At 42.3% G+C, this 15,887-nt stretch overlaps 1 protein-coding gene across 5 annotated transcripts in view; it reads left to right on the forward strand.

The window, feature by feature from the left end:
- st3gal3b (ST3 beta-galactoside alpha-2,3-sialyltransferase 3b) overlaps nt 1-15,887 on the forward strand; it is a 69,390-nt gene that overhangs the window by 47,465 nt on the left and 6,038 nt on the right. For all 5 annotated transcript variants that reach the window (XM_080725160.1, XM_080725161.1, XM_080725159.1 and 2 more), the window contains 2 exons: nt 9,383-9,529; nt 12,679-12,825. In XM_080725160.1, coding sequence (XP_080581286.1) covers nt 9,383-9,529; nt 12,679-12,825 — 294 coding nt within the window. The remainder of the gene's footprint in view (nt 1-9,382; nt 9,530-12,678; nt 12,826-15,887) is intronic.

Raw genomic sequence — 15,887 nt, forward strand, 5'->3', positions numbered from 1 at the left:
GCGGAAACCACATACTGTCCCCCAGGGGCATGTGGCAGAAACATCGGGCCTCGTACACGAAAACCTAGATTTGATCGTAAAGTAAAAGTATACTTACAAATAATTCAATGAACAAAGTGGCATCCATCATTCTGTTTATGATTTTTTTTTTTTTTTTCGTACGCTCAAAATCTTTGGAAACTTCCAGAAAGGTATAATGCTGACATTAATTCTACTTAGAATAGCATTACTTGTGCACACAAAATTACAGTAGTGCCAAACTTTACAGATCCATGTGCATACTTGCTCCTTGCAAACATTGTGCGCCATCGGCATGCAAAAGGCTGTTAAATATGCTTGACATTGCGGGTCTACTCAAAGTATTTAAATAAAACAAGTAGTATAGGGTAAACATTCCCCTTTTACCGGTGTAATTTCATATAATACAACATTCTTTTCTATCTGCTACAGTATACTACTGGAGCCGTGGAAGCCCATATCCACTAATGTGATTCTTATTTTGAGAAAGTTTCTCATTTAAATACTAAGTCCTTATATCGACAGTAGATCTTTTTTTCCCCGTCACTTTGGTGTAAATGGGCTTCCATAGTGACCTGACAGTACAGTCTCACCAATTGCCTTTGTTAACCACCGACAAACAGCCGACACATTAAGAGTTAACGTAAACTAGAATACGTATATGAAATGCATAGCTACATTAATAATACAATAAAAAACACTGATGAAACGGTGATTCTGGGGGACCTGCAACAGCGATTCCAGATTTATCCTTTTCCGCAAGCCAAAATCTGCACTCAACAAGTGCAGGCCGTGGATCAGGCCTCGCTGCCGGCAAGAGCCCGACCGATACCATTTTTTCGACCGATACCGATATCCGATGTTGGAGAGTGCTAGAGCACCGATACCGATATCGATACCGATGTTTTTTAAAAATCATTTTTTATTCATTTAAGATCATTTAATTGACTGCTCACTCCTCGGATAAATGGTCAGATTATTGCATTTTTGTCAAAACTTTGAGTTTGGTCTCAGTTATCAATTTCTATTGCTTGTTGGATAATAATACTCTTTAAATGTGGGGGTTCTGCTGTGTTTTGTCTCGTTTATGAATTAATATTTCTTTTATCTATTTATTTATTATACAATTAATATATCGGAGGAATAATTCACCGATGTTCGATACCCTTCCGATATCTCCAAAACGACCGATATATCGAATTGACCGATATATCTGTCGGGCTCTACGGGCACACACTGCAGAACACCAGTAACATGACACGTTTGTTCCAAGGTAAGCTATTAAATGTTATCTGGTTAACCATTGTTCAGTAAGAAAATTAAATATATAAAGAAAATTAATATAATGTGTTTTGGTTGCAGGTAAGGTTAATATAAGCTATGCATGCTGTTTGTTAACTTACTATAACTTCACACATGTCAGCTAACACATTGTCATCAGTTCTAACTTCATAGTGGAAGTATAATGTTATCTAACGTAAAGTCACCTGATGTTAGTTCAGAAGTAGGATTAGCACACACTTTATTTAACATTTAAGTTCATTAATAATGGTCAATAAATTTGCATTTTGTTGGTGAAAAGCCAACAGAATTACAACAACTGATTGATGTGCACATGTAAACCATCTAAAAAAAAGTTGATTTAACGTTGAAGGTGATTTAATGCTTAAAGGACGAATTCACCACTTTTCAACCTATCTTCATATAATTGGTCCTCACTAATGTTCAGGATAAAATAGCATAATTCTTTTCTGCTTGGTCTGTGTTTCAGAGGAGGGCTGTGGGCAGGTCAGAAACCCATCATCTTGTGACATCAATGGGGAATTCAAGCTAATATAAAATGCAGGCTTTCTATTCCTGAAAAGTTAAAGTTGAAGCCATTGTTCTCGCGATAACAAAAATCTTAAATATTTTTTTCAAAAATATTGTTTAAAAAAGAATCTGTCAAACGATGATTTCACAAGATGGTGGGTTCCTGAACTTCCAACAACTCCAAGAGACTTGGGCAGAGTAGATGAAATTGTGTTATTTTATTATGAACATAAGTGAGGACCTATTATATGAAGATAGGTTGAAAAGTGGCAAATTCATCCTTTAAGTTTTCATGTAAGCAAAGTATTCAGTATGTACTCTACATATCGGCATTGTGAATGGTGTTATATTTAGGTTTTCTTGTTTATGAACTGTTGGGAGAGTAAAAGATGCCTTTCTATATTGAGTGGAGATTGATATTAAGACATTGTGACAGAATTGTAGGTGCATGGCCCCTATATGTCAGAAGGCCAGTGTGTTCCTAATGCCAGAGAAATTTGCAGCTCAAAATGATAAACTGAAAATACATCCTTGAACATTTTAACCACATCAGGTGGTCTAGAGGAGTAATATTTCGTTGAAAAACATAAGTACTGGTAGCCTAAAAAAAAGTAGCCTCAAACAAAAGTGAGGCTGTGATTCTATCCTCCCACAAGTGATGCCACTTTGGGGCATCACTTTAAAATTATTACGATTATCAAAATAATATACTCCAGTATATTTCCACCACACAAGAGCCTCTCAGCCTAAACTCAACAACAGAAACAACATAGCATCTCGTTTCTCGCCAGTAAAATGTTTCACATGGAATTTGTGGAGCTGCACAAACATAAGATTGAGAAATGCTGTGTCCCTGTGCAATGGCTCATTGAACATGTCTTTTCTATTGAACATCAAAGGCATAGAATTCAAGGCCACTCAGTAGCAGGTATTTGGCCTTGAATCTATTAATAGCATTGGTGAGTTTTCGTCTCTCCCTCTTCTACTGTGTAAATGTTTTTAATGTTTTTGCTGCTTTGGCCACGTTTATGTCCCTTGCAGCACAGGGACACTTAACAGCAACCCACTGCCACCGCTGCCATCGCCATAGGCAGCTTTGGCTGCAACAAAAGGCCACAGTTATGCAGGTGCCTTTCGGGAAATTGTGCAAGATAATTTTGCTTGGTCAAAGAGTCATTGTGCGATCCATAATTAGTTGCTGTAGATTTGAACGCCTTAGGATAATATATGCCCTCCATAAAAGCCTCTGTAATCTTTTCCTCCCAGTTGTTCACTATTTCGAATTGTGAGGCTGTGATTCTATCCTCCCACAAGTGATGCCACTTTGGGGCACAAAGTTAGACCTTTTGTGCTTTCTTAGGATTGACGGGCATCTTCCAAACTGAAGCTGGTGTTTTGGTTTGCTTTGCAAACATCAGTGGGAGTGGGCAAGGGAAGGTTGGTCTCACCACATGAGGAAGATGGGGAGCTTGTGTAAGGCAATGGCTTTTTCTTTGCCTGCCAAGAGTAGGAGCTGAGAGATAATAAAAAATATAATTACAAACTACACACAACAGCAATGGAAAAAAGAGATATTGCATTTAAATATTCACATTGTTCTTTCATTTACCAGGTTGCCAGATGGCAGTACAACCCAGGAGGTGAGAGGACAGTCAGAACGCTGAACTTAAATTGAACAGTTAAAAATAACTTCTATATGAGTGTAACTCATGCACAGTATTCAGCCTTCCTACCTCTGAATCAGCTCAGCTGTAAATGGTAGGCCTACCCCTAATTTTCTCCTGCATCAGTAGCTGCTCCTGAAGCTGCTACAGTACGTTATTATTCTGAGAAAGTTTCTCATTTTCAGAGTTCTAATTCATTACTTTGAAATATTAAGTCAGTATTTTGAGAACGTTTCTCATAATCACTTACAGATTCTGGTACGCTGAAATTTTGATCTGAAGGAGCTTGCATTCAAGTTTAACATTAGTGTTTAAAGTGTAAGCACTTTGTTCGGCTCTTGAATTGATTATACTGTAAGTTCACCACACTCGGGCAGCTTCCTGCATGGCCCCACAGAGATATAATCACAGAGCAAATGCCACCCACATACCATTCAGAATTTCCTACCACATTTGCAATCTTGTTGGTGCTTCGGCGCCAAAGATGTTCAATTTACAAATCTACCAGAACACTCAAATCATCGATTGCCGTTGAACCAAGAGGCTGCATCCTGTTTTGTTCCACCCTCTTTACAGGTTGTATATCAGACAGGGAGAAAATAAGACAGTGTGAACCGCTACTGAGAAATCAGATGGGCTGATGGTAGATAAAGATTTCCTAATTGAGCAAGATTATTCCTCCCTTTATCTGATCAAACGGACAAATACCAGCATTGATGTCGGCAAAGCCAAGACCCTTGCAGACAATGGAATTAATGTTGATAGGGATATCGCAAAAATGTAAATGTTCTCTGAATGAATCCCCAACACATTTTCGCAACATAACATTGGTACACTGTGAATATGCTCTCTAACTTCCAACCAATACTACTACTACTACTACTACTACTGAAAAATAGGACCTGTGATGGGCAATAACGGAGTAACAAATTACTGTAATGATTACTATTTTCACTGTTACTCACAGTTCACTGTCCTAACATTGAATTGCATGCAATTAATGCAATTCAAAATAATTGTGTTGTATCTGGCATCAACATACCTACAGAGTCAATTTGTATTCATCAGAGGCTATTGAGATAATGACTTGTTCAATGAAAGGAACTGGTGTGTCAATCAAAATTCACTCTGGGAGTGAATTCTGAATGTGGATTTTCCTGTCTGACTCCTGTCTGTGTGTCCGTTTGCATTACTGTGCTTCTGTGTTGCACTTGCAGCATTGTGTAAATAATTATGCATAATGTACTGTACAGTATGTGTGTCTGTGCGGCATTTATGAGAAATTGTCTGCATGCTAACTGAGCTTTTTTCGGTTTTATATTGTAAAATACATGCAGGTAAATGTGTAAACAATAAAACAAATGTTTTTAAGTATAAAAGGCATTGTTATTTGTTTGTAGCTCAGACCACATCCTATGTAGTCAATTTCCTTTATCATGGTTTTCTGGGAAATGTAGCTGATTGGTGTGTTGTCCATTTTCTTCATCTATTATTTCTTCAGGCACAAAAAAGGGTCTAGTTAAAGTGTGTGTTTTATTTATTGCTTGTTTAAGTAATAAATACTGGCTTCCTTTTACAACTCAGTTTAGCCTTAGCCATGACAGTAGCAGCGACAGTCTGCCACTTGGTTTTGTGCCATTGTTGTGATAGGCTGGTCAGGCAAACCTCCACCTCACCACACAGGAGGGCCAGGGTGTGAAATTAACCTACCATGTGGGAGCAGTAACCCTCTGTTCCAAATTATTATATTGATAGAAGATCAGTTTTAACCCATTTAGAACGGGTACACCTTATTGTGTATTATTTTATGCTTTAACTATTGAAAAATAGCAGATATACAAGCTCACAGCGCGGCACCGAGTGCCGCGCTGCGAGCTTGTAGATCTGCTATTTTTTGAAGTGTCAGACATGACATCTCAAAATATTTAGTTCCAAGGACCCCCCAGAAGCAAAATTTGAGTTGCAAACGTTCGCTTTGAAAATATATTTTCACACATTTTCACAACTTTTTTCAAAAATAGCAGATCTACAAGCTCACAGCACGCTGTGAGCTTGTAGATCTGCTATTTTTCAATAGTTAAAGCATTCAATAATCCCAGGCCTAAATTAAAATATGCCACAGTGATTGTGCTTACCCGTGTTTCAACTTTAACATTGCATGTTTATTCACTGTACGTGAATCTTAGAGATTCACTGGTTGGGTTTGTAGTACTCACTCGGGTAATGATGACAATAATGGTACTAGTTTTTAATTAGGATCACATGCGCATTTACGGTTTCATCTGTTTATATTTTGATAGAGTACTGTCATTGATAAGACTACTGTCATTACGTTTTTTAATTTACATACTTTTTGTCTTATACGCCGGCACATGAACACTCACTATAGTTGATTATAATAACATGCGGTTTAAATTTTTTGGGAGCAGTAAACCTTTGCCTTTATGTTGAAATAGTAATGTAATTGAAAAAACATTTGTAATAGTATGTAATAGTCATGCATATGTAATGCAAATATTTTTCCAGTGCATATATTTGCCCTTGTTGAGATTTTAGAGCTCTCGATCAAAAAGAATTGCAATCATTTTATGTGGTAAATCCTTTGTCTATGTGCAAACCACTTACCACCGTAGTAAGAGCACACATGCACTCGTCAAAACGAGAGTTGTTGTCATACCAAGCAACAGTAACTAGGGCACCGCTGCTTAGAACCAAAGTAGTACACTGGAAATGGTACAAAGACCTTTCTTTAGTTCCTGCTTTATTGATATTTAATGTGCTGGGCCTTTCTACTGTCAGCTTTGACATCATTAGTAATTTCTTGCCATGCTTCCGTTTCTGTCACTCCACTGCTTTTGAAATTGTAATTATTTTTTTAAGGCCTAGTGAATGTATTTTCTAAGAAAACATTCTAGGAACAGTTAAGGGGAACACACACTGGACGCGGAGGCGCAGTCGCGGCTCTGCCGCCTCGCCTGCCGCGCCGATACGCCACTGTTCTATTTTTCCAGCATTGCCGCGCGTTGAACATGTTCTCCCATGGTTCTCCCCACCGGGGAAATGGATGTGCTGTGTGGCAGCGCGCCGCATCCAGTTGGGGTTACCGTGCGGCACTTCATGTGCGTTGATAACGCGATGCGTCGCTGCACAGCCGTTCGCGTCCAGTGTGTGCTCCCCTTCAGACGCCTAAGGGTGAAAAGCGACCTCGCTATGTCTTCTGGCCAGTGATGTATGTATATCGGACCAGTTACCCATATATGGAGACCCCTGGTACCCATAGATATTCACGGATATGGGCTTAATATTGATGACATCAGGGATCTCCATATATGGGCATAAAAGGGATTTGGTTCCCCTGGCATCACAGGGATCTCCATATATGGGCATAAAAGGAATTTGTTCCTCTGTCGTCACAGGTATCTCCATATATGGCCATAAAAGGGATTTGGTTCCCCTGACATCACAGTGATGTCAGAGCGTGAGAGTCAATCAACAAAAAAGACCGTTACCCATACAGCCAGATACGGTCAAGATGTGACCGTTCTGATAGTAAACTGCGACTTAACGGTCAAAATTAAGGTCCACAATTCTCTGTATGAGCCATGGATTAATTGGCCTACTACAGGATTGCTGTAGAGTATAGCAGAACCGTCAAATCTTTTGAAAGGATAACCTTTTATCACCCTGGCATACCACACATTCATCCATTCAGAAATGAGAACTTAAATGGCACATTCATACTGTGTTAAATGCCTTGCTCAGGGGCATGTTAGTGGTTGTTGCCCATCACTTACTTTATGATGCCAATCCAAGCTGCTCTGAACATTCAAGCCAGCCAAATCCTCACCTGCTAATTGTTTTCCTACATTTCCCAGAGCCACCTGTGCTTTGTCTTCCATTTGTTAGTGCCTCTTCAAAGTGATCCCCACCACTCCTTAAGACATACCGATATTGTTTCTGTGTACAGTGTCATTCAATGTAAAGTGAGGGCGTGTGTATCATTACCGTCCCTTACAAGGGGTAAAAAAAAACATGCATTACTCTATTTACTTGCCACACATGGCATACTCCCTTATATAGACACACACACGCACGCACGCACGCGCACACACACACACACACACACACACACACACACACACACACACACACACACACACACACACACACACACACACACACAGCAATTGTAGCATTGGCAAATAGGCTGCTGGCAAACACAAGCTGTGTTGACAGGAGAGATGAGCTGTAGTTCCTGTCCTGGCTTGCCAGGGCCACAGCATTTCCCTGGTTCAAAACACCACCGCCACGGTCGTAAAGCCAACACACTCGGCTACGACGGCCTCTGCCAAGACACACAGACACGCACACGCAGAAATACACACACGTGCACACACTCAGGCATTGCTGTATCAAAGGCGGTAGGGGGTGGGTGCCTGACTATTTGAACAGGTGATTCCCATTCTGCATCTGCTGACCCTTTTGCCTGTGTGCCTTTTATGAAGTCTCACTCTGTCAGGCGTGCCTTTAAAGCAGTTTGTGGCAGACCTTGTTTGTTTACAGCATCTCTCATGCGCTACAGGCATGTTGTGCATCTTGTTTCAGTTGTAAGTGATTAGTCCTATTTGACTGGGCTCCGACACAATGCTGCCACTCTGACTTGTTTGCTGAAGCAGTATTGGAATTCGCTATCAACCGTTGATAGCAAATTCCAATACATGCCATAAACGGTTTGTTCATGCTGCTTATGAACGAACCGTTGAAAACGGTTCGTTCATAAGCAGCATGAACGAACCGTTTATGGTATGCAATATGAACGGTTTGTATCTCGGCATGCTATTCAAAGGATGGTTTTGGTGATATGACTGGGTAACCGCGATTATGGTTTGTTGATTTTATTCTAAAAATAGCTATTTTTGCACGTCACAATTATACAACAAAGACTATTTAGTTGATCATAAAAAAATCTGTTTGAATTTGTACATTATATATTTTTTCAAGATTAAGCTGGCCATTGGTTCTAAATATCGCTTTTGATAGGTTTAAAGATAATTGCCCAGCCCACAGCTAGCAAAACTATTCATATGATGGGTTCAAGTTAAACTAAGCTGCAGTTGAATAAGTGCATTGCTTAATTTCCATAATTCCATTCAGGTGTGTGTTGGTGTGTGCATTGCTTGCCTGTCTGTGTTCACCCTGGCGACTGATGATGATTGCTGTGTGTGTGTGTGTGTGTGCGTGTGCGTGTGTGTGTGTGCGTGTGTGTGCGTGTGTGTGTGTGCGTGTGTGTGTGGACCTGAGGTCTCCCAGAACCCCTCTCAGAGGTCATGGTGTGATTTATACTACTTCCTGTGGCACTTCCTGGTCTCCCCTCGGGGTGCATAGGGTAAAGCTTGACGGGCATACCTAGATGGCCTGGTCTGGGGTCAGTTTTGCAATCTTCCCACTAACTGAAGTTTTGAAAACAGGGGCCCAGGAAACTGGCACCTTGTCAGCTGCTTGAGGGCAAATTCTCCCCCTGGCTGACTTCTTGGCTTCTTCTGCCGCTACTGTGGTGGCAATTACCCATGTCCTCAGAGTCACCCCCCCTTCCCCCCCTTGAGCCATTAAACGACCAAGAGCCATTTCACTAATCAGCGGTGGTAGCGGCCTGGCGTCACAGGCCTCTGTGTTCAATGTCAAAGTTCCGGAAGGTAGTGAGTGTCTCTTTGATGTTCAGCCAGTGAAAGGCTGAAGGCCTAACTGTCATCGCATGGTTGTCACTTTTGTTTTGCGTACCTTGTTCTGGCAGTGAAGTGATGGAAAAAACTTGGGCATTATTTAAAAGCTTGGTTGTGACTTATTGTATGCTTCTCTCTTTCTTTTGTCTCTCTCTCTCTGTGTGATAGCGGGGTACGGAGGGGTTCTGGAAGTCTGTGGCCCACTACGTTCCCAGGGAGCCCACCGAGATGAGGATCCTCAACCCCTACTTTATCCAGGAGGCTGCCTTCCAATTCATAGGTCTGCCCCTGAACAACGGCCTCATGGGCAAAGGAGTGAGTCCAGAATCCACACACACACGCACACACACACACACACACACACACACACGCGGAAGCATGTATACATACTGAATACGTAGCTCAGTATTTACTGATTATAACCATCCATATCCAAGTGTTGTTTGACAAAATGCATAGCCAACCGCCGACCGGCCATTTTCCAGTAACCCTAGTGACATGACACCTAAGCCATGCCATCGCAGGAAATGAAACCTTTCATGCAGTTTCCGCCACCTCTGCATAGATGAAAAGATGGGGTTTCAGGGGAGAAAATGGAAAACCTTGTCACAAGCTTATTAGCTGGCTTTCACGTAGGAGTCGTGATGACGGAACGTGGAGTGTGATCAGTATCACACATTCTAGAAACGGGGACAATTTTATCTCCCATTAGAGAGGTAGAGTTGAACCTCCAAGAACCCTAAATCCTGGGGGAGGGGTGTTGTAGGGGAGTCGCTCTCCATTCCGACATGTCGCCACTCCGAAATTGACTTCTTATTGTCGGAGTGGCGACACTTCCATAGGGGTTAAGTTTAGGGTTAGGGTTAGAGATAGGGTTAGTGTCGGAATGGAGACATGTCGGAAAGGAGACATGTCGGAGTGGCGGGGGGTAACCGCGTTGTAGTACCTGGAAACATTGTATCACTGGTACTTGTGGCTCTTTTTTTTTTTGGACTGTTAAAATATATTAAAATGACACCAGATGACGAGAGAAAGCTCCATCTTCCGCTGTCTTGGAAACTGACGTCGATTATTCATTTGTTACATCAATCGCCAGTGGCTGTTAGATCAAAGGTATAATTTGGATAAAAGCGGATGCATTGGCCACTGTTGCCATACTTGGAAACAAAATGCACTCCAAGCCCTGTGGCTGAAACTGAACAGTGATAGAGTACAGTGCCGGGGTTTTCCTCCAAAGAGGTATTTTGCTAGACCCAAAGGAAAATCGCCAGTGCCAAAGTCATAAGAATTGAGAATGAATTGGCAATTACATTATCATTGCATGTTTTATATAGCTTGTTTCAAGTTCAGCCCATTCAACGCCTCTTTCTTCCGTGGTTTGGAGACCGGTTATCAGTATATTAAACATCTTGGCTTCATATCTACGAACATCTACACACAGTGATCAATTAGGGGAAGCAAAGCTATGGTTTTTCTACCCCACGTTTCTTCCAGGAGGCAGGAACAGCTGAAGGAGAGTGTTGTTTTCGCTCCTGTCTGTCTGTCTGTGTGTGACCAGTCCTCAATCTCTGCTAATCTCCAAATGAAAACAAATCCCTGCCACCTGCAGTTCCAACCTGGCAGATACATGTCAATATTTTTACCGGTTAAATCAGTGTCTTTGAAGTTTGTTTGACATTGATGTGAGCATTGCAATTCCTTCTTCAAGCTGTACAAAAGTACGTGTTTGAGTGTCTGGTTGGCGGACTTCAAAATAAGAGCAGTATTTCTTGTAATATGGTACATGATCAATCATTGTAGAACCCATCAGGAATATTATTATCAATTGTAATCAAACTATTTCAGTTTTGTTAAATGAGGTTTTTAAATTTTACAATTTAGGCATTCAGCTGGGTTTCATTATCAAATTGTCAGAAATAAATGGATAGATGGATTTAATGTTTTGCATAGTCCCGATGTGGACCGACAATGCTGCTTACTACCGTGCGTACTCACCCCAGGATAAACCCTGCGGTGTGTTCATGGTTGTATAAAATCTCTGTTCTCGTTTGTTTTCAGGTTAAAATATTTTAAGCTTAGATCAATCAGGGGTAGAGTTCTACGGATAGACACGTGTGTGTGTGTGTGTGTGTGTGTGTGTGTGTGTGTGTGTGTGTGTGTGTGTGTGTGTGTGTGTGTGTGTGTGTGTGTGTGTGTGTGTGTGTGTGTGTGTGTGTGTGTGTGTGTGTGTGTGTGTGTGTGTGTGTGTGTGTGTGTGTGTGTGTGTGTGTGTGTGTGTGTGTCGAGGGGATGTTGTTAGAGAATTGGAGGGGACATGAGTGGATCACCCTAATTCTGCCCTCTGGGGCCACCACCACAACACCCCTACTTGAACTCTGCTCTGCAACATGTGTTCAACATGTGGGCAGTTCCTCCCGTGTGTGTGTGTGTGTGTGTGTGTGCCTGCATGCATGTATGTGTACATGTGTATGTACATACGTGCGTGTGTGGCAGGGGTGCTGTCTCATATAATGCCGGCCGTAGCGGTATATAACTTGACACATTTTTCATCTGACGTTCCCTCCCGTCTTGCCTCCGTTCTTGCGTAGGTGCATGCGAGTTGGTGCACGTACGTATGTGTGTGTGTGTGTGTGTGTGTGTGTACTGTGCAACCCAGTAGGGGGTTAGAGCAGCTTGCTAGTTCAGTTCCAGCCGCCCCGAGGGCTCCAAATCAGCCTAATGATTTAAATGGGGCCTCCCTGCCTGTTCACCCGTTTCATCCCTCCTCCTCTCTTCACTCGCCTGCACCCGCCAGTACACAGACTCCCTCTACACCTCCACCACCCTCCACTCCGCCTCTCCACCACACACACACACGCGCATACACACATGCATTCACAGAGCCTCTGTTCGCAAAGACCCCTGGGCAGCCCAGGGTGGTGAGGAAATGGAGGTCTGCCCTGTCCAATTGCTGTGTCATAGTGAGGGGGGGTTCAGGGGGGCTGGCGCCCTCTCAGGGCCGGTAGTTAATCACCAACAGCTCAGCATCAGTTGGTCGTCTTGGACCACGACCAACACACAGGTACAAGGAGGGAGGGTGGAACATGGGGGGGGGGGGGTGTAGAGAGAAAGAATGAAGAATAAGTTGAACAAGAAAAAGGAGGAAGAGTAAGAATAAAAAGAATAACAATATAGGGAGGGCATGGCTCTGATGGAAAATGTGCCTGGTACCAAAGTTGTTAGCAAATAATCTACCTGCTTTTTATATTACTACATGCTTTGTTCAACTACTGGTAGGCTTTGAAAATGCTTAAATTTGAAGGTGCAAAGTTTTTTCACCTATAATATGTTGTGGTCTTTGTGCCATGCTTACATATATTCAGTCTTGAATCGTTTGATTCTTCATTAAAACATTTCAATGTCCAGCTTATTTTTTGTGCCATGATTGGTTGAGAACCGGTGTATGTCCTCTCTTTTTGCTGCAGAACATTCCAACCTTGGGGACGGTCGCCATAACGATGGCATTGCATAACTGTGACGAGGTGGCAGTGGCAGGTTTTGGCTATGACATGAACCAGCCCCATGCTCCCCTGCACTACTACGAGACTGTCAAGATGTCCGCCATCAAAGAGGTGAGTGGACGGTGTGCAGTAGAATAATTCATGGGTTCACATCAGGATGGTACCGAATGCATCTTTCATGATAATAGAAATAGATTAAGATATTACTGGTTTTAAAGCCATGATTATACAAATCATGCTGGTTCAATGTTCTAAATCGGGGTGTGCATGCTGCAGAATGTTGGACAATATGCTTATAGGAAATAGTCTACAATATACACATGAGTACATACATGCATAGATACAGGGGTGCACAATTGATTGAACATAATCAAAACATTGTGATTGTGAGGTTTTATATTGTCATTGCGAAACTTGGCAATTATTCAAACTTGGTCAGCTATTGCACCATGCCCTCGTCTCCTCACCATTACACAAGGTTTAATTGAACCATAACATTTTACAAGCCATCTCTCCATCCATCAGGCCCACAGAAGCTCTATAAATTCAGAGATCATTTCGTACTACTGTACAGTATGTGACCAAAAATATGGCACTGATAAGCACATTGAGCAACTAGAAAGGTCTGGAGCAAACCTCACCAGATGGGTGTAAGCTCCATCTGTCCAGTGTCTAGGAAAGATTCATTAGTGTGGTTGCTATGGGCAACACACTATTGTTTCGGTCAGAGAATTCTTTTCCTGCAAAGTGAACCTGTGTTTTGTTAACTTTTTGAGTAATGTTATCCGGGAGAAAAGTTAAGCTTTTGGTCATGCTTCACATGACATCAAAAATATATAACATAAATGATAAGACGGAATTCAGTTCCCAGTGGATTCCTCGCGACTCTCATCAGTACAACCACACTTTTCTAGTTTTCCACTGCAATCACCAGTGAGATTAGATCAGAGCACCAAATTGGATGAAAGCTGATTCTTTGGCCACCAACTCTTACGTCTCATGGCTGAAACTAAACAGTGATAAATTACGTGTATTATGTTTGTGTGTTTTTGTGTGTTTTCAGGTTGAGTTTAAGCTTAGTAATGAAGTGATGAGGGTTATGGGTAGAGTTGAGGGTTGGGGACTGAATCTGGCTTGGCCAGGCACTATACAGTCTACACAATCTTCTGTGATTCGGACGCAACAATGTCTTTTTCCACCAAAGATCATTATCATTTATTGTTAATAAGCGTGATTACAATATTCAGCAAAATAATTGAGGTGATCCTTTTAGTCGTAAATGTGCAGCCCTAGATACAGTACATACACATGAAATGCCTACATAAGGCAATATGCGTACGCTTAGACTTACTTAAACACTTAGTTGGATGTTGAAATGTATACTTCCAAAACTTGTCAAAGTACATTTAATCCTGTCTGAGTGTCTTTTACCACTTCTAGAACCCCATAAACCTGTGAGCCCCCTGTGCCTGCAAATAAAACCTTTACATAAAACCTAGCCCCTGAAACATGACGGTCGTGAGATACGGCCGTCATGGATGTGAATCGACCTGGTTTGGAGCGGATGAGCCAAATAGACGCTTATGTCTACTCAAACATTAGGATTTCAAAAATAAAGTGCTTGATGAAGGCTCACACATGTCTAAATATGGTACGTCCAACAAAAATGACCCGTATCCTCTGTATTCTTTAATAAGCATTTTAATATGATCGTTTTCTGTTTTATTTTTTTCGCGCATGGGGAAAACAGGAAATACAAGGAAAAACAGAAAACGATCGGATGTTTGTTTCAGGGCTACATAAAACCTATACCTACCCACCCCTTTCCTCACAGTTCCCTCTAATAATAAACATGATGCCGGCTCTGGGATAGCTCGTTAAGTTTGCCAAGCTGATGACAAAAATACATTAATCCTATAATACAAATCATGCTGTAGGTCAACCTTGGCATAGGAAGTTGTTGTGCGTTCCAGTGTTGACAAAATGTCACAGGAATGAATCTGGCTTGTAATCCCTGACACTGATCCTCTCCTCTGTCTGTTTGCCTGTGCCGTCTTTAAAATCTTGATGAAAATAAGTGAACCGTAGCAATATTCTAATCATGCTTACTCCAGGAATTGTGATATGCAGCACATACTGGGAGCTGTTGGCTTGCACTCACCCCTAATTGAATCTATAGCATTCTTTCAAAGGCGCCTGTAGGGAAACGTCAACATGCTAACCGTTATCACGTCCTTCCAGCGATGACTTTATGAGCGCCCTGACGACAGATTCCATTTCCCCCTCGGCAGTCCAGCGTTCCCCCCCGGTGTTTACAGCCAAGCTGCAGCAGAATCAGAGATGTCACTCCATGGGCTGACATGTAAACCATGAGCTCAGTGCGTTGATAACCTTCCATCTAAACTCTCGGTGAACCCCTGGCATTTGTCATTATCAGTGTCATCATTAACCACATTGTCTTCAGCTGTGAACAGCTAATGAATGGAAACTGGGTTTTAGCCATGTTGTTTGGAACGTTTAACCACAGTCAGCCACCAAGCAGTGTGTTTGATCTGACAGGCTGAAACTACACGGACAGTTTTCTGTTGAAGCGGTTTTGTACATACCGGTAGTTCTTACTGCACTGTAGTGATTGACAGTTGGATGACATGACATGGCAACCATGTAGCAGTGGAATTCCAGCAAGAGCCGCTGATACAAACGACCTACGGCCTGGTCGCGACTTAGGCCACGACTTGGAGGTCGTAGGTCCCGGTTCTGGAGGTTTTGCGCGATCTCGGTCGTAATTCAGCGACCTGGGAAGTCCGCGATCGAAACTCTACGCTTGCTAAGGGAAGGGACGCGAGTTTAGAAACTCTACGCTTGCTAAGGGAAGGAGCGCCGCGATCGAAACTCTACGCTTGCTAAGGGAAGGGACGCGAGTTTAGAAACTCTACGCTTGCTAAGGGAAGGAGCGCTCGTTTTCAACAGCGTCGGCAGGTTAGCTACTCAGTGTCGGCAGGTTAGGGTTAGGGTTAGGGTTAGGGTTAGGGTTAGGGTTAGAGTTGGGGTTAGGGTTAAGGTTAGGGTTAGAGTTAGAGTTGGGGTTAGGGTTAAGGATAGGTTTTGGTGCACCTCGCGCGGTCCAAGTGACTACAATGGAGCGCTTCCTACCTCCGGTTCAGCCAATCACA

This window comes from Nannobrachium achirus, assembly GCF_963921795.1.
Source record: "Nannobrachium achirus genome assembly, chromosome: 5".
Lineage (NCBI taxonomy): Eukaryota > Metazoa > Chordata > Actinopteri > Myctophiformes > Myctophidae > Nannobrachium > Nannobrachium achirus.